This window comes from Suncus etruscus, chromosome 1 (genome assembly GCF_024139225.1).
Source record: "Suncus etruscus isolate mSunEtr1 chromosome 1, mSunEtr1.pri.cur, whole genome shotgun sequence".
NCBI classification, from domain to species: domain Eukaryota; kingdom Metazoa; phylum Chordata; class Mammalia; order Eulipotyphla; family Soricidae; genus Suncus; species Suncus etruscus.
The window spans coordinates 145,222,541-145,245,251 of NC_064848.1; the positions used below are offsets into that span (position 1 = coordinate 145,222,541).

Consider the following 22,711-nt stretch of genomic DNA (forward strand, 5'->3'; position numbering starts at 1 on the left):
GGACATTGGTAGTGGGAATGTTGCACTGGTGAAGGGGGGTGTTCTTTACATGACTGAAATCATACAACTACAATCATATTTGTAATCATGGTGTTTAAATAAAGATAATTATAAAAATTTATATTTATAAAACCTTTAAATTTATGCGTGGTAGCTCTAAAACAGAAGCAAATGTGGTAATTGGCTTATGTTTCATCATTAGAAGATAAATGTTTTTATTGTAAAATAAATATTTTTATGAAAAAAATAAACAAAAACTGCCTGAGTTATAAAAATGAAAAAAAAAATAATTCAAAGAAAAAAGAAAAAAACAATGACAGGCTGCTCTGGTAAAATATGTAAAGAAGGGCCCGGAGAGATAGCACAGCGGTGTTTGCCTTGCAAGCAGCAGATCCAGGACCAAAGGTGGTTGGTTCGAATCCCGGTGTCCCATATGGTCCCCCGTGCCTGCCAGGAGCTATTTCTGAGCAGACAGCCAGGAGTAACCCCTGAGCACCGCCGGGTGTGACCCAAAAACTGAAAGAAAAAAAAAAAGTAAAGAAATTGATAAAATAAAAAATTATATTTATTACAATTTATAAAGTTTTCTAACTTTTTTATTTCATTGAGTTAAACTTTTAAAATTGAGAATTCAAAGTGCTTCTAATTTATTTAATAAAATTTAATAAAGTGTATTGTATTGTAAATTTAAATTAAACTGTTAGGTTGGTTGATGTACTAAAATTTACCCTTTAAATGTATTAACTCTATGAATATTGGTAAATCTTTAAAATAGTAAAGCCACGACCACAATGAAAAAAAATTCATATACCAAGTTATGGAATTTAGAAATTATGGCCAGAATTTTTGTCATGTAGTTTAATCTCACAGTGCTCATAACAAACTGACAGTGGCAGAATAAATATAGTTTAAAGTTTAAAAAAATATTTAAACATACTGATAAATTTTCATTTGAGCTGAAAGTAATGGCTAGTTTTTTTCCACAAATTTAAAATTAAGAAAACTAAAGAGGGGGGCTGGAGAGATAGCATGGAGGTAGGGCATTTGCCTTGCATGCAGAAGGAAGGTGGTTTGAATCCTGGCATCCCATATGGTCCCCGAGCCTGCCAGGAGCGATTTCTGAGCGTAGAACCCGGAGTGGCCCCTGAGTGATGCTGGGTGTGATACAAGAAACCAAACCAAACCAAACCAAACCAAAACTAAAGAGGTATCTATCATTCAAATACCTATTTTTTCTTGTCTTGCAAATTTCATCATTAATAGAGCTCATTTTACCAGAGTTCTCAATGCTTTAAAACAAACAGAATACTGATAACTTGGTTCCTTCAAGTTAGTTGAATTTCTTCAAGTATCGTTTTCAAGTATTACAGAAACAACCTGATGTCTTTTTAAAAAAACCAACTTTTATAAGGCTGGAGCCATAACACAGCAGATACTTATTATTTGCTTTGCATGTGGCTAACTTGGGTATGATCCCAGGCATCACATATGGTCACCAGAACATCACCAGGAGTGACTCCAGAGCATAGAATTAGGTTTGGTAAGGCCCAACACTCCCCCAACCCAATAAATTTTTTATAAAAGCTGAGAAAACTGAAAAAGAAAAAAAAAATAAAAGGAAAAATACATTTTCTGGCTGAATACAATTAACTACTTCATAAGTACAGCTCCTGGAAGTTTAAGACACAGGGCAACAGGTTAGATATACTGATATAAAGAAAAATTATTTCAAGGGATGTGGTATAATTAATGTGTTAGATCTCTAAGAAAGTCAAACATGGAGGCCAGGACAAAGTAGCTCACTTAGCATTTCTTCTTTTTCTATACAGATGTCTCACTTATTCCTTTCAAATTTTCCAGTTATTTTCAATCTTTGCCTTCCTAGATTTATAAAGACCTGATATGTTAGTAATTTCAGATTTCTTGTTCTTAATGGTGAAAGTTTTTTCATGAATCTCACAATGTGATTTAGGAGAAATATTCACTACTTCCAGTACTTCTCACAATTCTCTATGTCACAGAGGTTTCAAACTCGCAGCCGCAAATGGCCCTCCGTACAACATTTTGTGGCCCTGCCCTAGAGGAATCTTTTTTGTTTTATTTTGTTTTAGTTGTTTGGGTCACACCCCCCAATGTTCAAGGCTTACTCCTGACTTTGCACTCAAGGATCACCCCGACTTTGCCTTCTGTGGTCCCCAGGTAAATTGAGTTTGAGACCCCTGCGTATGACATAGTACCAGGCTCATCAGAATAACAAACATTCAGATAGGTCAACAGGGTCTGAGAAATAGAATAGCAGGCAGGGTACTTCCAGCAAGCAGCCAACTTTTGGGTTTTGGGTTCAATCCCTGCACTGAGATGATCCTCTGAGCATTGCCAGGAATGATACCTGAGTGCAGAGCCAGAGCACAGATGGGTGTGGTCCCCAAACCAAAAAAGCAAACAAAACAAAAAATCCAAAAAACACCCCCCCCCCCACAAAACCCCAAGCAAACAAACAAGAACCCAAACTAGGACAGCACTCTTAATCCTATTTCTAAAAGAAAGTCATTTGACTCTTTCATTTTAGGCCTTTCTGCAGGTGAAAAAAAAACCCAAGTCTCTTCCTTTGATCTCCAAGATAATGTACACTTTGCTGCAACTGAGTTCTAAGGCATAAGCACATACTGTACTGTCACCAGAGACCAGTGTCCTCAAAAGCTACTTAACAGTAAACTAAATTAGCATTTGTGTGACCATTTTAAGGCACAGCATGTAAATTAATACTAGATGCCTGAGAGTAGAATGCAGTGAAAGTATTGAATTAAACAAATTTTATGTAACTGAATCAATGTTCCCACAATCCAGTTTCAGCTAATTATAACCTATCCCTACTTAAAGTTCCCAATTTCTTAGACCTGATAGTTCATTATTTTGAAAATGGCAAAGGCTTGAAATTGGATGAGTATTTCCTACAACTCTTCTATGTCCTGCTCTCTTCTTCCCCTTCCCCTCAAGATTAAGACTTTTACCTAAGACAATATAGTAATAATCTTAATACCCAAAGACAATAAAGACAGGGCAGGAGGGCTGGTCCATGGTAGGAGTCTTGTCACAAACAGCAGGGGAATGAAGTTAGGATAGAGGAAAAAAAGCACTAAGACAATGATAGCTGGAAGTGATCACTCTGGACAAGAACTGGGTGCTGAAAGGAGGTAAAGTGATATTAATGATACCCGTTCAGTTACAATATTGCTAACCACAGTGCCCAAGGAGGGGGAGAGATTGGAGTGAAAAATGGAGAGAAGAGGGGGAAGAAAGGAGTAGGGAAAGAAAGAAAAGGGGGGAGAGAGAAAAGAGAGACAGAAAGAGAGAAGGAAGGAGGGAGAGGGAAAGAGAGAAAGAAAAAGAAAAATGTTTTTGAGGCAGGGACATTTGTGCCAGGAAATGTGCAGTGGTGAAGGGAAGCTGCTGTACATTGACTGTATGACTGAAACTCAATCATGAACAACTTTAACTGTATTTCACAACGATTCAGTTAAAAAATTTATTTAAAAAAATGCCCAACCGTAAGAAAAAAAAGCCTTTTACCTTTGGCTATGAGTTTTGCCATAAAGATAAAGCATATTAATGTGTGAATGATATTAGAACATAAAACAATCCCAGGATTATAAATGAATCACTACTTCAGTGGGTTAAAATGTATGACCTAAATGGGGGGGTGCACAAAATAAATAAAAGGAGTAATACTTTAGCTGAAATTTGACAACATAGAAAAACAAAGAGAAGACAAAGAGAAGACAAAGGGAGAAGGTTTGAGACACCAGCTTGCTCTTATTCTAATTTTCTACAAGTTAACATGAAGATCGTGGCAAAACATCAAAATTTTAATATGAACTTATTTCAAAGCAAGAAGCAATAACATCTATAACAAGTAAATAATGGCTGACACCTACTTAGGAAATATATGACAAGGCATCCTCATAAAACTACCACACTCTGAAGAAGTTTCTAATTAATCAAAATTCACACTAGTTGATCCTAACTAGTCAAATATCTTCTTAAATCTAACAGATCAGTCACTTCAGGCACATTCCTGAGACTTTTTTTTTTTTTTTTTTTGGTTTTTGGGCCACACCCGGCAGTGCTCAGGGCTTACTCCTGGCTGTCTGATGTACTTCAATGGCAATGATGGCCAAGACTGGTAAGGAAAATAGAAGACAAACTTTTCAGTGAAAAACCAACAAGATATACCCTAAGAATAAAAATTAAAAACAAAATTTTGTGTTCTCTATGCTAGTTATGTATCTATTATTTTCTGAGATTCTTAAATGAGGATTGTTTAAGGTCATATAAGTCTATGTTCAGGGGCTGGAACAATAGCAGAGGGGGGTGGGATGTTTTTGCTTTGCATGTTGCCAACCTGGGTTTGATCCCTGGCACCCCATATGGTCCCCGAAGCCTACCAGGAGCAATTTCTGAAGGCAGAACAAAGATATCCCTAGCATCTTAGAGTGAGGCCCCAAAACCAAAACAAGAAAAAGTGTATGTTCAAATTATAGATTCATTACGCAGCTAATGGAGGTCAAAGAAATAAAATATAAAATAGCACAGTGTTTTGTTGGCAATGAAAAAGTTAAACATCTACCTTACTAACATAAAAGATTAAACAGGAGTTCATAATAGTAAAGACTTTAAATCTTTTCTTTTTTTTGGTTTTTGGGCCACACCCGGCGGTGCTCAGGGGTTACTCCTGGCTGTCTGCTCAGAAATAGCTCCTGGCAGGCACGGGGGACCATATGGGACACCGGGATTCGAATCAACCACCTTTGGTCCTGGATCGGCTACTTGCAAGGCAAACACCACTGTGCTATCTCTCCGGGCCCCAAGGCTCTAAATCTTAAACACTCCTCTATATACATAAACAACTTTTGACCAAGACATTTGTTTTTACTTGTTTAAATTGGTTTTATTTATTAACTATGCACTTTATAATTCTTCCTTGGAAAATTTAAAAGCAATTAGTTACACTGTAATTTAACTGTAATTTTTAAAAATGAATTTAGTAAACACGAGGATTTACTAATGATATAAAATTAAATTTTTTTCAATAACTATAAAAGGCAAAAAAAACCTGCTATAAATTAGTATATTTGGAAAAAAATGAAAAAAATTTCTCCAGAAACTAATTCATGGTGCCACAAGTGAATACACCCAAAATATTTTAGAATTATCTTCTGTCCTGATCCAGTGGTTTACATTCCTACATCTACAGTGATACATAAACCCATGATAGGGAAGAAAGGAGGTGGCAAGGGAGAAGGAAAGAAAAAATTCAATTCCAAATTATTATAGGCAAGCAAGACCTCTGGAAATCTACTGAGTTCTGGGATGGGGTAATATTGTAATATATTCTTAGGGTTTTTTGTTGGCACCCTGAGAATAACAGCTCTTATTTTTTTTTACAGACCTTTTATTCATGACATAACTGTTTCACAGACTTCCAACACTACTACAGAATAAACTAAAGGTCAAATAATTTAAACCCTGAATACTTTTCTCAGAAACTTAATCTTCCCACACCCAAACACGCTGTATACAGCTCCTCACACACACCATAATCATGCATGTTTAATAATTTTGAATAAGTATCAGGTGCCTTCTGTTTCTAATCATGCAGCTTTCGTTTTGAAAACTTCTGCTTCTTAATCCAAACTTTTATATGCTCTATATTCTACAATATTTAATTCTTTTTATTTTCCCCTTTTATGTTATTTTATTTGCAGTTCTCAGAGACTTCAGTGCAATCACAAGAAAATAATATTCATGGAATCAGTCAGACCTAACCTTGCATCTCCACTCAATAGAAGTAAATTTCCACTGTACTAATTATGAAACATAACCAAACCTACACAGAATATTGTGAGATTAAATATGCATACTTGAATAGATCTAAGTAGCAGGTACTTCACTATGTAAGATCATACCTAACGTATGTAAGTACTTAACATATGTAAGTATTTAAGAAGGTATGCATTCAATGACCTGAATTTTGTATTTGTATCACGTGGATTCTCCTATATTGCAACCCAAATGACTTTTTGCCTTTTAGTTTTTTTATATATGTGTAAACTTTCTTACAAATATATTTAGCAGTTAAGCTTTATTCATATGCCATTTAATTAAATGGGGAAACAAATGATTCAGAATCCATACAAGCATCTTTTCTGTACACCCTGTTAATGGAACCTACCAGAAAAAAAAAAAAAGAGAGAATAAACAACCTCATCTTCTGAAGAGTTACTCATTGTTGTAGTCCCATGCCTACTGAAAATAGTTGCAGGACTGCAGGTTCTCAAATGATATTTACTGAATGAATTATGAATGAGTCAGTGAAACTGCTAACTGGAGCTGGAAATCAAGCCAGATCACAAGATTGGCATTACAGCAAGAGAGAATTCTGGAACATTTTTGGTGAGGGTGACTACTGATATCTGAAAAGATTTTTCAGAATACCCTTTTAGTTTAAAACATATTAAAATGAGTTCTCTCTCTCTCTCTCTTTTTTTTTTATAAATAATGATCCTTAACTTTCAGAACAGCCCTAAGCCTTCTAAGTTTCAAATTTATTGTGAAGATTCTATGTTTTTTTCCTGTGAGAATTTCATTAACCTACTTGTTTTCAGTCCCTTATCCACATGTGGCTTCCCAAAGCCTTGCTTTTTCCTTATCGTCCAGTATCTTTCAATCATTAAGATATCGAAATCATATTTTTGGGAACGCTAATCCCCAAACTAAGTTTTAGATTTGATCATGCATTTAAATATCAAAAAATTCAAAAGAAATGACAAATAGTTTTGGTACCTTCAAAGGCTATTCCCAGTGGAGTTGGAGGACCAATCGGGCCAACAAGTGAACCTGACTCCTCCTGCAGACCAAGGCAATTGATTCGAGCCACACTGCTGGCCCCAACTACTTTTCCTGTCTTACGACTACAGTCTTAATCCTTAGTTGAGGAGCAGGCGAGCTACAACAGGAATTAGGTATGTATTCTCCCCAGCACCTCACTGCACACTCCCCCCTCCAGTACTGTCAAGTTTGGCTCTAGTGGCCCGTATAATTGTAGAGGCCAGGAAGCACCTACAATCTGTATATTGAACCAGATGACAGAGACTGTCTGAGGCACCTAGGACACCTGAACACTACTTGGGAGGAAAAACAAAACTGAAATTCTAAACGAATGGCCATGAGACATTAGCTTTATACAACTATCATCACTACTGTCTTTCACAACTTTTGTACTTGCGGAGAAAAGTGTGATAAAATTCACTGCGTTTAAAGCTACAAGGAGTAAATTTAGAACTATTTAGAAATAAATGTCATTTACACTAAGAACATATTACAAAGAATATGGTAACAGAACTCTGAAACAGTGGAAGAATTAGTTCCTAGAAATACCACTCAACCCAGATTAACTAAACCACAGATTAGAGCCAATGTGATCCATTGTGATTATATTACCAAATTCTTCATAATTGGGTTTCAGAGCCAATCCCAGTGTCAAGCTCTCTCTACCATCTATGTTCCCCAGGCTGCCAGTATAACAGACCCATTTTAAGTTTTCATCATTAAAGTTTGGGTCTCATCGTTTCATTGTTGACTTTGATATTTAGTTGTCTTTTTTAAATTTCACCAATTCACCTGACACCTAAATTCACACTTATTCCCTATCCTTTCATATTTGTGTTTTTCCTCCTCCACTCATTTTCTTTCCTTCTCCTATACTTTGAGACCAAGAGTATTCTAGACAACTCCCCTTTACACTATAGCATTTTTTTCCATGTAGTTATTCTAATTACCACATATAAGTGTTATCATTCTGTATTTATCCTTCCTCTGGCTTACTTTATTTAACATAGTATCTTCCAGTTCTATTTATGTTGCTGCAAATTGCATGAATGCACCATTACAGCTATAATATCTCACTGTATCTATGTTACCACATCTTCATGATCCACTCATCTGTTGTTGATCATAAAGGTTGAGTCCAACTCTTAGCTACTGTATTGAATGCTTCAATGAACAGCAGTATCCTTTTGGATCAATGTTTTTCTGTCCAGACGATAGATACCCAAAAGCAGGATTGTTGGGTTATATGGCAGATTGATTCTTAGTTTACTGAAAACCCTCCAAACCCTTCAAATGACAGCATTTGCATCAGCAAATGAGTTTCTTTCTCACCACATCCCCACCAACACAAATTGTTCCCTATATATATATATATATATATATATATATATATATATATATATAGGACGCTAGGGCTTGAACCAAGGACTGTCCTGGGTCAGCTGCATGCAAGGCAAATGCCCTAGTATTGCACTATCACTCCGGCCCCTATTCCCAGTATTTTTTTTTTTTTTTTTGGTTTTTGGGCCACACCCTGTGACGCTCAGGGGTTACTCCTGGCTAAGCGCTCAGAAGTTGCTCCTGGCTTCTTGGGGGACCATATGGGACGCCGGGGGATCGAACCGCGGTCCTCCTAGGCTAGCGCAGGCAAGGCAGGCACCTTACCTCCAGCGCCATCGCCCGGCCCCAATTCCCAGTATTTTTGATATGTGCCATCTTCACTAGTGCAAGATTGGTAGCCCAATGGTGTTTTGGAATGGTGATTTGGAATTCCCTAATGATAAGTGACAATGAGCATTTTATCATGTGCCTGTTGGCCATCTGTTGGTCTTCCTCTGTTCATTTCTTCTCTCCATTTCTTGATGAGGTTTTTAGGTTTTGTGGGGTTAAGCTTTGTGAATACTTTGTATATCCTAGATATCAACCCTTTATTTGATATGCTGAGTACAAATATTCTCTCCCACTCAGTTGTCTTTTAATTGTAGCTCATGTTTCTTATGCTATAAACTTTTTAGTCTGATTCATTCAGATTTGATTCTACAGTCCTTGCCATTGGCATCCTATCATTGAAGATTCCTTTGAGGTCTAAGTCTTGGAGTGTTCTGCCTATGAACTTTATGGATTCAAGTCTAACCACAAAGTCTTTGATCCACTTTGAACTGACTCCTCCCTCTCCTTGAATTGTCTTTTATGTAAGGTGTGAGATATGAATCAATTATTAATTTCTTACATATGGTTATCCAATTGTTCCAATGCCATTTATTGAAAAGACTGTCCTCCCTCATTCCATTTCAAGTTCTTGGCTCCTTTGTCAAAGATTAGCTGACCATATACTTGGGAGTTTGTCACTGGATATTCTATTGTGATCCACTAGTCTGAAAGTCTGTCTTTATTCCAATACCATGGCTTTGTATGTAGTAGAGCTTCAAATTGGGTAATGAGCTGCCTCCCAATACTATACTATCTTTTTATTGTTGCTATTAAATCCTTTACTGTGCCTAAGTCTTTGTGTCAGTTGCAGATAAAAGCATCCCATTAGCCGTAGGCTAAGTGTGGGCAGGAAAAAGCAATTTTTTTTATCTGCTGGTTTGGGTGGTGGTGCGATTATTTCACTAAGGTTCATCCTATATAGTAGGGAACTCCAAAAACACCATAAGAGGCTTCACAATTTAGATTCCCTCCCCTAATACTAATACTATCTTAAATCAAGATATGCATAAACATTTAGAAAATAGTGTATATTTATGTTATCAAGTTTGAAGCACTATTTAAATACTGATAACAAGTGATCTACACCTTTGCTAGCATGCACTGTTTTTAAAAGCCAGTCATCAAAAAACTAATTCTGAACACTCAAAACACAGACACATATCCAGGAGGCAAGATTTTTAAGCCTCCACTCTCCAAAACCTAAGTTTAAGAACCCATAGTTTCAAGTTTAAGAAACTCTATAACTAGAACACAAAGCACACAAAGAAAACTCTTGCACAAAATATTATGGTGGCATCTCCAGGGGATCAACTGCACAGTCAAGGACTGCTTCTAGGGGATGAAGAGATAGTTCAAAGGGCTAGGTCTCTCACTCTCTCACTCAGCTCAGTGGAAACCTGGAGCAGTCCTAGCACTGCAGTTGAGTGTGGCCCAACTCCTCTGCCTGAGAGAATGCTAAGACTAGAGGCCCGAGAGACAGCCTGGAGGTGGGGTGTTAGCCTTGCATGTTGAAGGATGGTGGTTCAAATCCCAGCTTCCCCTATGGTCCCCGAGCCTGCCAGGAGCGATTTCTGAGTGTAGAACCAGGAGTAACCCACGAGCACCATCGGGTGTGACCAAAAAATCAAAACAACAAACAAAAAACCAACCAAACAAACAATAAATGCTAAGACTAAAGCATTAAAGATTAAGCAGACATTTAACCAAGATGTATGGACAGGAAAGAAAATTGAAGTAGAATGGCTAATGTAAAGCATTTATTAGAAAACACTATAGTATAATGAAAAACAATAAAACACTCAGGTTCAAGAAAAGTAATTCTGAATCTTAAATCTAATTGTCATCAAGTCCTTTATCATTGCATTTTTTCCTAACTAAAAATTAAGGTGAACTAGATCTTTCAGTAATTTTCTTCTTTTTTTTTTTTTTTTTTTTTTTTGCGGTTTTTGGGTCACACCCGGCAGTGCTCAGGGGTTATTCCTGGCTCCAGGCTCAGAAATTGCTCCTGGCAGGCACGAGGGACCATATGGGGCGCCGGGATTCGAACCAATGACCTCCTGCATGAAAGGCAAATGCCTTACCTCCATGCTATCTCTCCGGCCCCAGTAATTTTCTTCTAAACCAATTTGTTATTAACAGTAACAATGACTAACATTTGTTGACACCATACAATGAGAAATAATACAGTTTATCTTATTTAGGTGTTATAGTATCATTTTAATTTTTCCAACCGAGAAATTCAAGTTCTAAGTTAATTAACTTGCACACCCAAAGAGTTAGAGAATTTAGTTCCAAAGTCAATGTTTAAGCTCTTTACTGTGGTTTCACCAATATTAAATAACAGTGATATAATGTCTATTTGTGGGTATAATGCTTAATACCTACAATTCTTTAAATTTCAGTTTTCATGTGACCAGAATTTAAAACTAAGTATAAAATATTACTTTCTATAATATTTCAAATAAAAATCCTTCTAATACATAACATAATGACTACAGAGGGCAGGAAGCATGCCTTGGATGTGAACCAGTTTTAATTCTAGCACACCATATGATCTCCAAGCACCATGAGGAGTAAGCCCTGACCAATGCCAAGTATGATTCCCAAATATATATATATATATATATGTATATATGTATATGTATATGTATGAAAAGCTTTTTTTATTTTGGGGAGAGTGGGCAAGGGTTTATAACTGGTGTTGCTTCGGGGTTATTTCTGGAAGGGAGTTGAGAGCTGCCAACCCTCCAAGCTTTTCCTTTTGGTCCATCTCTGATTAAACATGAGAAAAGTAGGTAAAACTGAACTTTAAGTTCAAGGTTGCACTTAACCAATCTTCTCAGCTTATCAGAAGAACTTATAAAGATATACCTACAAAAAGGAAAATATATGCCATTCTATTTCCCACTTACATTATCAGTATTATTAGTAGCCTTTGTTGTAATACCATACTATGCTGAATTTCAGTTTTGCTGTGATTTTATAAAACAATTTTACTGTTTTAAGTATTTAGGTGAGGGAAAGGGGCAAAGTGACAATGCAGTGGGAATGGTACTATTCTTGTACATAATTGACAGGGTTCAATCTCTGGCACCCCAAAAGGTGCCTGGGCCCCACAAGGAGTGATACTTGGCTACAAAGCCAGGAGTAAGCGCTGAGTATGGCTGGCTGTGATCACCCCTCCCCCCATTATACTCAAGTATAGATTATTTCTACACCGTAGCATATCCTTCATTCATAATATGATTCAAGAATTAAAAGATAAAAAAAACCAAAAAACATGTTCCTGAGATCACAAGCCATCATTCCAGAAAAAGAACAAAACAACGTACTGTTTCTTAGGACTTACAGTTTGAATAGTTAGGTTCAAACAATTTTGATATGTTTCCTGAGACAATGGGGCCAAAAGTGGACAAAAAAAATTTTTTTTGGGGGGGAGTCACACCTGGCAGCGCTCAGGTTACTCCTGGCTCTATGCTCAGAAAATCGCTCCTAGCAGGCTTGGGGGACCATATGGGATGCCAGGATTTGAACCACCGACCTTCTGCACCTTACCTCCATGCTATCTCTCCTGTCCCCCCAAAATAAAAAAAGTTTAAAGAAATAATTTGCAAGGGCTAGAAATAAAAACAGGAACATGGCTTTATCTCGTCCTTAGCTTAGCTGGGTTAAAACCAAATCCACTAAAAATAAAGAAAGTAAGATATACAGTGAAGCTATAATCATTGAAACAATTCAGTATGGTCAGATATAAGGTGTAAGAAATCCAAATTTACTGAAAAAATACTGATAAAATAATATTTGCAGCAGTGAATAAAGATGAATTACACAATGTTATGCAAATTGTAATACAGATAGAGAAATTAACTATATTCCTAATTAATGCCTTAATTCAATAAGAAGAATGTAAGAATTCAATAACAGAAGGACAAAGAACCTAAAATTCAAATGCAAGTAGTAAAAAAAAATCTTAAAAGTGTTAAATAGGTCTCTATAAGAAAATAAAAATCAAAGCCACAAAATGGAGAGATCGATAAAACTAAAAACAAAAAATAAGTAAACAAATACATAAAATATGCAAAAGATCAACAAAAACTAAAATCCCCATCAAAAAAATGGGAAGAGGAACTGAACAGACCTTTCTAGAAGGAAGATCAATGGATGGCCGACAAACTCATGAAAAAATGCTTATCATCACTTTTTAGGAAGTTCTCACCAAGACAATGAGATTGCATCTTAAACCAGAGAGAATGGTACATATCTAAACACAAGGAACAATCTGTGCTGGCAGGAAGGTGGTGAAAAGGGAATTCTCACTCACTGCTGTGGGAAAGTTGTCTGGTCTGACCCCATGGAAAACAGCAAGGAGTGATCTCAGTAACCTCAGAATTGAACTGCCAAATGACCCAGCAATTCCACTTTTGAGTATCTATCATCAGGACAGAAAACCATTCATTCAAAGCGAAATATGCACCACATCGTTCATTGCAGCACTCTGTACAATAACAGATTTAGAGTTAACCCAGATATCCAAGGACAGATAAGTAGACCAGGAAGATATGATATATGTATATATACATACGTATAATGTAAATGCATCCATTTGAAAGTAAGCAGAAAGGTAACCACAGGATGATTAACACTTATATATGGTGTGTGGTATTTAGAATAACTAGATGAGTGAATGCAATGGTTTAAAGTGGAGTGTGGAGTGGGGATGCCTAGATCATCCTGGGCCTCAGAGAACAGGGAGGAAAAGGAAAGAATAGACTGGAAGAGAAAAAGAGAGGAGAGACTGATAAGAAACAATGGGGGAGAATCATAGGGATTGAGGTACCAAAAAAATGAAAGCACTAAATATCCAAACCAGAGTCAAACTGAAACCATGAGACCCAAATTGTAACAGCTCAACTTTATTTTTTAATGTTTTTGTTTTGGGCCACACCCAGCGGCACTCAGGAGTTAGTCCTGGCTCTGAGCTCAGAAATTGCTCCTGGCTCGGGGGACCATATAAGATGCTGATGATCAAACCCACATCTGTCCTGGGTCAGCCCAGGACAGTGCCAAGGCAAAGTCCCTACTGCTGTGCTACTACTATGGTCCCATCTCAACTTTAAAAGGTACCTGTCAAGGGGCCAGAGAGATAGCATGGAGGTAGCGTGTTTGCCTTGCATGCACAAGGACAGTGGTTCGAATCCCGGCACCCCATAAGGTCCCTCGAGCCTGCCAGGGGCGATTTCTGAGCATAGAGCCAGGAGTAACCCTGGAGCACTGCTGGGTGTGACCCAAAAACCAAAACAAAACAAAACAAAAAAGTGCCTGTTAAGATGAAAGGTTGAGGGAGTGGGGGTGTAGAAGGACGAAAACATTGCAATGAAATTGCTGGTGGGATCAGTACTTAATAGCGTAAGTCTAAAATTATGAATACTTTTTGCAAATCTGGTGCTTATTAAAGTTCTTAAAATTATTAAAACACAAAGAACAAGACATGGAGTCAAGAGGCAAATAGGGAAAATAATTTTCAAAACACAAGCTAATAACTGAAGTTCTTTGCTATAAAGAAACACAAATCATAAAATTAAGCCAAATATCAAATAGGAAAATAAAAACTATAAACAAATCCAGTGAAAATACAAATGTTAATTTTTATTTCCTCATTCAAGAAATTAAAAGTGAAGCAAGAATCACTTCTCACCTATTCAAAGGGAAAAAAAGCTATCATCTTATGGCTTTCAGAGGTGTTGTGAAGAAGTGCTGCTACTAAAAAGAGGGAAGAGCCATAAGAATGAAAGCATCTCAGGCGGAAAAGCTGGCCCATCTCCAGGACAGAGAATGTGCCCTGCATAGCTTCCTAAAGGTGGTTTTATAGTTGTTTCTAGCTGGGATATTCCAAAGGACACACCCGGGGCTTTGATACTGGAGGTCAAGGGAAAGAGCCTTGCTTGGATTCTTGGTGGTCTTTTTCCACAACTTAACAAAACCTGTTCGAGGTTTTTGGGCCACACCGGGCGATGCTCAGGGGTTACTCCTGGCTGTCTGCTCAGAAATAGCTCCTGGCAGGCACGGGGGACCATACGGGACACCGGGATTCGAACCAACCACCTTTGGTCCTGGATGGGCTGCTTGCAAGGCAAACACTGCTGTGCTATGTGTCCTCTTTTTTTTTTTTTTTTTTTTGGGTCTCACCCGGCAGTGCTCAGGAGTTACTCCTGGCTCCATGCTCAGAAGTCGCTCCTGGCGAGCACAGGGGACCATATGGGACGCCGGGATTCGAACCGATGACCTTTTGCATGAGAGGCAAACGCCTTACCTCCATGCTATCTCTCTGGCCCCTATGTGTCCTCTCTTAAAGTAACTTATACTGTGGGAGATTAGATAGCACAGCTTCTTTCCTTTTTTTTAATTGGGGGTAGGAGGGTCACACCCAGAAATGCCCAGGAGTTACTCCTGGCTCTGCATTCAGGAATTACTCCTGGTAGTAAGGGACCATCAGGAAGGTTAGAGATAGGACTCAGGATGGCCACATGCAAGACAAACTGGCTGTACTAAGCGCCAGACCCAAGTTACACAGTTTCTAAGGTTAGATTATTTAGATGACACTGAAAAGAAGGAAGTTATTTAGATGACACCTTACATAGCTTGATGAGACCCTACCCTCTAAAAGGGTACACAAAACACTGGTTTTGGGAACTATCAAGATGTCAACAGCAGATGTACGGAAGGTGGGGGCCAGAGAAAGGAAGGACAGCTCAGAGAGAATGAAGTTAGAGACCTGATGTATACTATTTCACAGCAAGTGAAATAGGACACATGTATCAGACCTGCTGGAGACTATAAAGGGATGCTTACAGGCACTTACCAACTAAGAGGGCTGAATCCTCAAAACACCAAGAAAAAAAAACCCCACAGAAAACACACCTACAAGTAGTCTCAAAGTTTAACTACTATTCTGCCGTGATTGTTTTTTAATTTGGATACATTCAATAATACAGAAGCCTAAGTACGTTAACTCTCATTACTGAGAAATGAAGCTCGATGATGTGCTAACTCACAATGGGAAGGAGCTCTGAAATCAAACAAAGTTAGAAAAAATCTCAGGGCCCGGAGAGAGAGCACAGCGGCGTTTGCCTTGCAAGCAGCCGATCCAGGACCAAAGGTGGTTGGTTCGAATCCTGGTGTCCCATATGGTCCCCCGTGCCTGCCAGGAGCTATTTCTGAGCAGACAGCCAGGAGTAACCCCTGAGCACCACTGGGTGTGGCCCAAAAACCAAAAAAAAAAAAAGAATAGAGGGGTTAAGGCACTTGACTTGAATGCAGCTGACCTGGGTTTGATCAATGACATCAAATATGGTTCCCCCAAACACCATCAGCAATGATCCCTGAGAAATGCTGTGTGTGACTTCCCGCCCCCACCAATAAAAATAAACTTAAAAAAAAAAATCTCAGTTTCTTTGCTCAACAAGTTTTAAGACCTCAGGCAAGTTATTTAGTATTAGTCTCAATTTCCTGTATTCTCTAAATCAGGAATGGCAATTGGATTGATAGGGCAAGTAAATATAATAACCTGTACACAGCATTAAACCACTATGAATAGAAATAATACTATAGTTTCTTTAGTTTCTTAAGGCATACTAACAGTTTAACTTTTATCTGTATTATATAGTCATAATTATGAATATGTTATAACATGATTAAATACAACTGCAATTATAAAGTTTCTATAAAAATTAATCCCTGTGGATACTATGAGTTTTTAAAAATTAAATTAATTTAATATTTATTTAAAGACTTATTAAGTCATATTTAAGACTTATAGAGATATAGTTCTAATCATAGTTAAGTTAAAAAAATGAAACCTGGGCCAGAGAGACAGCATGGAGGTAGTGTTTGCCTTGCATGCAGAACAATGGTTCGAATCCTGGCATCCCATATGGTTCCCTGAGCCTGCCAGGAGCGATTTCAGAGAGTAAAGCAGGAGTAACCCCTGAGCGCTGCTGGGTGTGACCCAAAAACCAAAAACCAAATAAATAAAATGAAACCTTTTCTTATTTTTATTTTTTGGAGGCCACATTCTGTGGTGCTCAGGGGCAACTCTTGCAAAGTGCTTGGGGGAATGAACTGTGCCTTAATACTGATAAGTAAACGTTAAAGGCTGTTCTTCACTTGAAATTAGAATCTTTCTACAAAAGGATCAATTTAAGCTAAGAGAATAAGCAGAAAGTCAGGGTTGGAATGAGGCAAATATATTTGGTCAAGCAGGATTAAATAATACACATAGTTCTATAAGAAAGTGCACCCCAGGGGCTGGAGAGATAGCACAGCAGTAAGGTGTTTGCCTTGCATGCAGAAGGATGTTGGTTCGAATCTCGATACCCCATATGGTCCCCTGAGCCTGCGGGGGCAATTTCTGAGTGTAGAGCTAGGAGTAATCCCTAAGTACTACTGGGTGTGACCCAAAAACAAAACAACAAAAAAAGAAAGAGCACCCCAGTGTCAGGCACAGGGGATGCAGAGAGCTGAGTATAGAAAGGAAGGCATAATGTCAAACCAAGTTGAGTTATCACTTTTAAAATAAATAATGGGGAATCACAAGTGTATTTTAAAGGCAGTGAAAGAGGGGGAGCTGGAAAAGATAACACGCTCAGATAGACATTATAGAATGATTCCTCCAGCTAACATGTAGAAGTTGACCTGAAAGAAAGGCAGATACAGTCCAGACTGGAACAAAAGAGCAGCAAATCTAAAGTAGAAAATGTAAGAATGGAGAATAAGGAATAAAAAAGAAGTCTTGAGTATACTCAGAAATCTAGGGAGCCCCTCCTCCCACTTTCTAGTCTAGGCAAATGGCTGGGTGAGGTCATTAATCACAATGAAGACTCCTGGACCAGGGAACAAACTCAAAGGTCTAAAAGGCCAGCATTCCTAGCTGGTCCCAACCTCCAAGAGACAACAGAAATACAGTTCTTAAAGAGGAAAATGGTGAGCTTAACTGGAATTTTACTGAGCAGAAGGTTCAGCTGAGGATAAAAGTTATTAATTCCAAAGGGAGAAATCAACATACAGGTAGAAATGGAAGACTCGGAATAAAACAATGTTACCCAGAGGAAGCAAACTGAAGGAAAATTGAGTTAAGAGTATCAGTATCGCTGTTTATGAATATCTTACTTTCTGGCTTTCACTTGGACAACTGGACAAAATAACCTTTCTGCAAGGTAATGCTATTTGTCATTTGCATCTATTTAAAAGTATGAAAGTCTTTTCACAGGTCTGCTCAACAGAGATGCTTGAGCTTGCAGAGTGTTGTTTGTATCCAAAGTTTGCCATTCTAAGTCTTGGGCAAAAGACTTAGAAACTGAAAGGTGCTCACTAAAAATGGACAAAATAAGTAAGAGTGGTTTTCAGATCAGTATGGTAAACATTCTCTGATTTTTAATGTAACAAATGTAAATTATTCCAGACAATTACAATTTCAGTGGTTTTGAAACTGCTGGAGCTCAGCAACTGTAGGATGGCATCTGGATGGCATTTCAATCCAGACATTATATTTCTGGAGATAAGCTCGAGCAAGTAAAAAAGTGCAATTAATAACGGAGAACTAGTAAGATGAGCACAAGAGTAATGAGAAAGTTGAGCTCGAATACCAGTCTTCATGCAATGACTCAAACGATTCTGTATAAACCGGGTCTTTATGTTTTCTTTTTTTTTCTTGGTTAAACTTTTATATCATGCATGTCCCTTGTTAATTAGTTGGAAATATGGTAGTAATAGAACCTGAAGGTTGATCCGAAGTCAAACTGAACAAAACAACCTGATTTAAAAAACTACCTGAAAATAAATGAACCCATCATTATGGGAACGTATTTTTATCTAAAATGTTTTTGTGTGACTTAGAACTCAGTGCAAGTAGGAATGTTTAGCTTTAGAAATCCTGGTACTGTATGTCTCACAATGACTTTTTTTTTTGGTTTTTGGGCCATACCCAGTGGCGCTCAGGGGTTACTTCTTGCTCTCTGCTCAGAAATCGCTCCTGGCAGGCACAGGGGACCATATGGGATGCCAGGATTCGAACCACGGTTGGTCCTGGGTCAGCTGATTGCAAAGCAAACCACCCCACCACTGTTTCTCTAGCGGTGAAGGGCTATCTCTCCAGCCTCTCACAATGACTTTTTATCCTAAAAATTGTGCAATGTAGTGAGTCTTAAATTTGGAAGTCAGCAATTTACTTCTGGCATCATCATTTGCTATCTTTGTAACTGGAATTTGTTCAGAAGTAGCCAGGGTCACACTTGTTGGTGCTTCTGGTTACAAGCAGGGTTTCAGGATGCCATATGTGGTACTTGAGAGAGATCAAACTTCGACCAGCTGCATGCATGGCAAGTGCCTACTTGATGTAATACCTTTCTAGCCAGATTTTTGTCTTTCTAGTATATAAAAAACAGGTTACAGAAAATCCTAATGGTGATAACTTTCAGCATAAGTGTACCACAAATAGAAGGGTCATCCCTTCAATCTTTCATGGAATATAGAGTGAAGTTAGAATTAAGAATGGTGGAGAGAGGATAACATTAGTGAGAACGCCCCTGATTCAATACCACTATGTACCTAAAATATTACTGTGAAATCCACTTTGATTAAAATTAAAAAAATCCTTCAAAACTGAAAAAAATATAAAAAAAGAATGCCTATAGGGCAGAAGGCAGTGAAGTTATCAAAATTCATTGCTAACAATTCAGCAAATAACCTGCATTCAGTAAATCTAATTTGTTACAGTATAATCAGAGAAAACAATATCAGAAATTTGTCTCCAGTAGCCCTGCCTTCATAAACTCTACATCTGGGGGTGGAGAAAGAGTACAGTGGGTAGGGCATTTTCTGCCTTGCAGACAGCAACCCAAGTTTGATTCCTGGTATGACCAGAAGTAACCCCTTGAGCACAAAAATACAGGAATAGCTCTTGGGCATGGAGGTGTGCAGCTTCCATTCCTCTAACCCCCAATCCCCAGAAACTCTACATTGACTAACATAGATCTGTGAGCCAAAAACACCATATTAGTAGTCCTCTCTTTACAGTTTCAGCTCTCAAACTTTCAGAAGATGAGCAAGGCACTCTCCAAGCTAGAATAATCCTTTCGGAAACAAAGATGCTCTCCAAGGGTGTCAGAAAATTGTTCTTTTATTTTCAAGGGAACACTCCCCCAGCACACACACACTTTTTTTCTTTTTAAAGATCATCACCATATTACAGCCACATGTAAGTGCTCTCATAAGGCACCACGTGAATGTTCAAAAGCCGGGAACATCCAGCTTGGAACATCAATTAAACTAAGAACTGCAGCACTTGAACTGAGATTTGTGTTTTGGGCTTAAGTTTGTTGAAGACTAACTGCCTTGATGGGGGAAATATTTCAGCCTCAAAGACCCAGCGGCCTAAACCTCGCGGTGCTATTATTGATCTCCTACCACCCTCTTCCCCTTCGACCTAAAATGAGGAAGCTCAGAGGGGAAGGGGGTTTGCAAATTTGCGGGCCCATCTGAGACCATCTTCCCTCCCCTCCACCCCCACCCCATCAACCCCAGCCTGGACGCCCCGCAGAGCCACACCCAGGGCTACAAACTTGCAAGGCGAAGCGTGCTACTAAGTTTCAGCTTTTCAAGGACGGCAGAGGTTCCAAACTCCTTCTTTTGGGGAGGAGGGGGAGGATAAGACGAGGGGTTCCGTTTGGCCTTTTCATCCTATTCCCGTGCACAATTAATTCAAAAAGCAAGCCAGTTCTGAAAGCGATGGAAAAACCGTTCCCCCACCCTCTCCCTGGTTGTCAGGCAGTCAAGTCAGCTCACTCCTTCCAAGTAGCCTCCAGGATGGGAGGAAGCAGCAGCGTATGTGCCTCAGTCAAAAAAAAAAAAATGAAAGAAAGAAAGAAAAAGAAAACGATCTTAGTAATAACAGCCCGGGCCTAGAAGCCTAAAAGTGGAAGGGGAGGGAAACAGCCACCTCCAAGGGGCCAGGAGGGTCATCAGGGACCCTAAAAAAAAAAAAGCCCTTTTGATTGGTCCTTCTTCCTTCTCCATCCCCCCCCCACTACCAAAGAGGCTCGGGCCGGCCTGGGGGGATCAACTGGAGCCCCAACCCTGGTGGAAAGCGGACCCCAGATGCCCAAAGGGTCGGGCATGCACCAAGTACCACCAGGGCCCGGGCCGGGGCGTCTCCCCTCCCCTCCCTCCAGCTGCGTCCCTCCCCCGTCGCCCCCTCTCGCCCCGGACCTCACCTTGGCCACGTAGTCTTTCACCTCGTCCAGGTCCCCGTTCTTCAGGGCCCACATGAACTCCTTGTCGCACATCCCTGCAGCGGGGCGGGCCGCACCAGGCACGGCGGTGGCGGCGGTGATGGTGGCGGTGGCGGCAGGCGAATTACCGCCGCCTTTGCGAGGGAGACCCGGCCGCGGAGGAGGTGCGGGAGGAGAAGGCCGGACGCGGCTGCCAGGCGGGGCGAGGGCGAGGGCGAGGGGCGAGGCTCGAAGGGGCTGGAGAAACGGGGAGGAAAAAGTTCTTTCGCGGGCCGGGCCGGGCCGGACACCCACCCAGCAGGTTCCGCCTGGCCGAGCTGAAGCTGGAGCTCGCTTGCACTTCCGGTTCACGCCCCGCTAAGACCCGCCCCTGACTTCCTCTTCCGCTTCTCCCTACGGCGGCCGGGCGGCCCGCCCAGTTCGCCACCCCGCCCCGTTGGGAGCCGTTGTGCGCAGGCGCGGTGAGCGGTTTGGGTAGGCTGGGAGGATGTGGGTGGGAGACAGAGGCCTGTAAAGATGGGTGGATGGATGGCTGGGAGCCGCTGTGCGCAGGCGCAGTGAGCGGTTCGGGTGGGCTGCGAGGCCTGGGATGGATGGATGGATGGATGATGGATGGATGGATGGATGGATGGATGGATGGATGGATGGATGGATGGATGGATGGATGGATGGATGGATGTCTACTGGATGGATGGATGGATGGATGGATGGATGGATGGATGGATGGATGGATGGATGGATGTCTACTGGCTCAGAGCTGGGCGTTCTAAGAGGGAGAGTTAAGTTCATTTCTAGTGGGTTTAGGGTATTTCTGTACACCTTTAAAACCAACCAACCCAAAAGGGGATGTTTTTTTTTTCATAACTAAAACCCAACTACAAGCACGTTTGTAATCATAGTGCTTAAATAAAAACATTTACTTTTTTATAAAAAAATGGAAACAAAATAAAGCATAAGTGACCAAAAAAAAAAAAAAACCCTACCAAAATCACACATCTTTTCATTCTTTAAAAAAAACAAACTAAAGCTTGTTTATTTCTTTCTAAAAATGTCTTTCTGTAAGTGATTTGAATTTCTTCTTTTGTCTTCCTTCCCTCCTTTTGATTCCTCTCTTCCATCCCCACTTTTTCCCTCCTTTTTCTCCTTGTATTATCCCTTTTCCATCCTTTTTCCAGAATGTTGCTTACTGCATAACATATTCTGCTAGGTACTAGAGTAAAAAAGGATGAGATAAAATAGTTCTTGTCCCCCACCAAGGGTCGGTTCTATTGACATTGGTGTCATTTTAGTGTGGTAGTTTTACATGCTGGAAGGAACAACTTAAGTAGGTGGTAGGAAAATTTGTGCATAGCTGGATGACCATCAAAACTGATTATTGAGTTTGATGCCTTGGGGCAGTACAAATCTAACTGTTCTAGCCAAGGTGCTCCTCAAATTTTATGTGCATTTGTTTTTAATGGTTTGAAGTTTTAAGACCATTCTGCTGTTCCTGGCATTTGACTATCATAATTTGGGGACATTGGTATCAGATACCTCTGCCCTAGTGAGGCAGACATGCACACATGAGGCAGAGAAATGCAATGAAACCATATATTAGAACTATTGTATCTACACAATCTTCTTCTTTGGCACTCAATAAAGAAATACAGCAAATTAGCTGACTGTTCTTGTCATAATAATATAGGGGTTTAGAGCATAGACATTGCAACCAAATTGTTTGATTTTGGAAAGAGGACCCAAAACTTAGTAATTTTGTCATCATGGATAAGTTACACCCCCTCTCTTCAGTTTTCTGAGAGTTAAATGAGAACAAAATAGTGTTCAAGAAA

General features: G+C 39.5%; 1 protein-coding gene across 1 annotated transcript in view; it reads right to left on the reverse strand.

The window, feature by feature from the left end:
• Nucleotides 1-20,951, reverse strand: part of MTPN (myotrophin) — a 41,335-nt gene extending 20,384 nt beyond the window's left edge. The window contains exon 1 of the mRNA XM_049776101.1: nt 20,865-20,951. Within this exon, the coding sequence (XP_049632058.1) occupies nt 20,865-20,936 (72 nt within the window). The 5' untranslated portion in view covers nt 20,937-20,951. The remainder of the gene's footprint in view (nt 1-20,864) is intronic.
• Between the last annotated feature and the right edge of the window lie 1,760 nt (nt 20,952-22,711).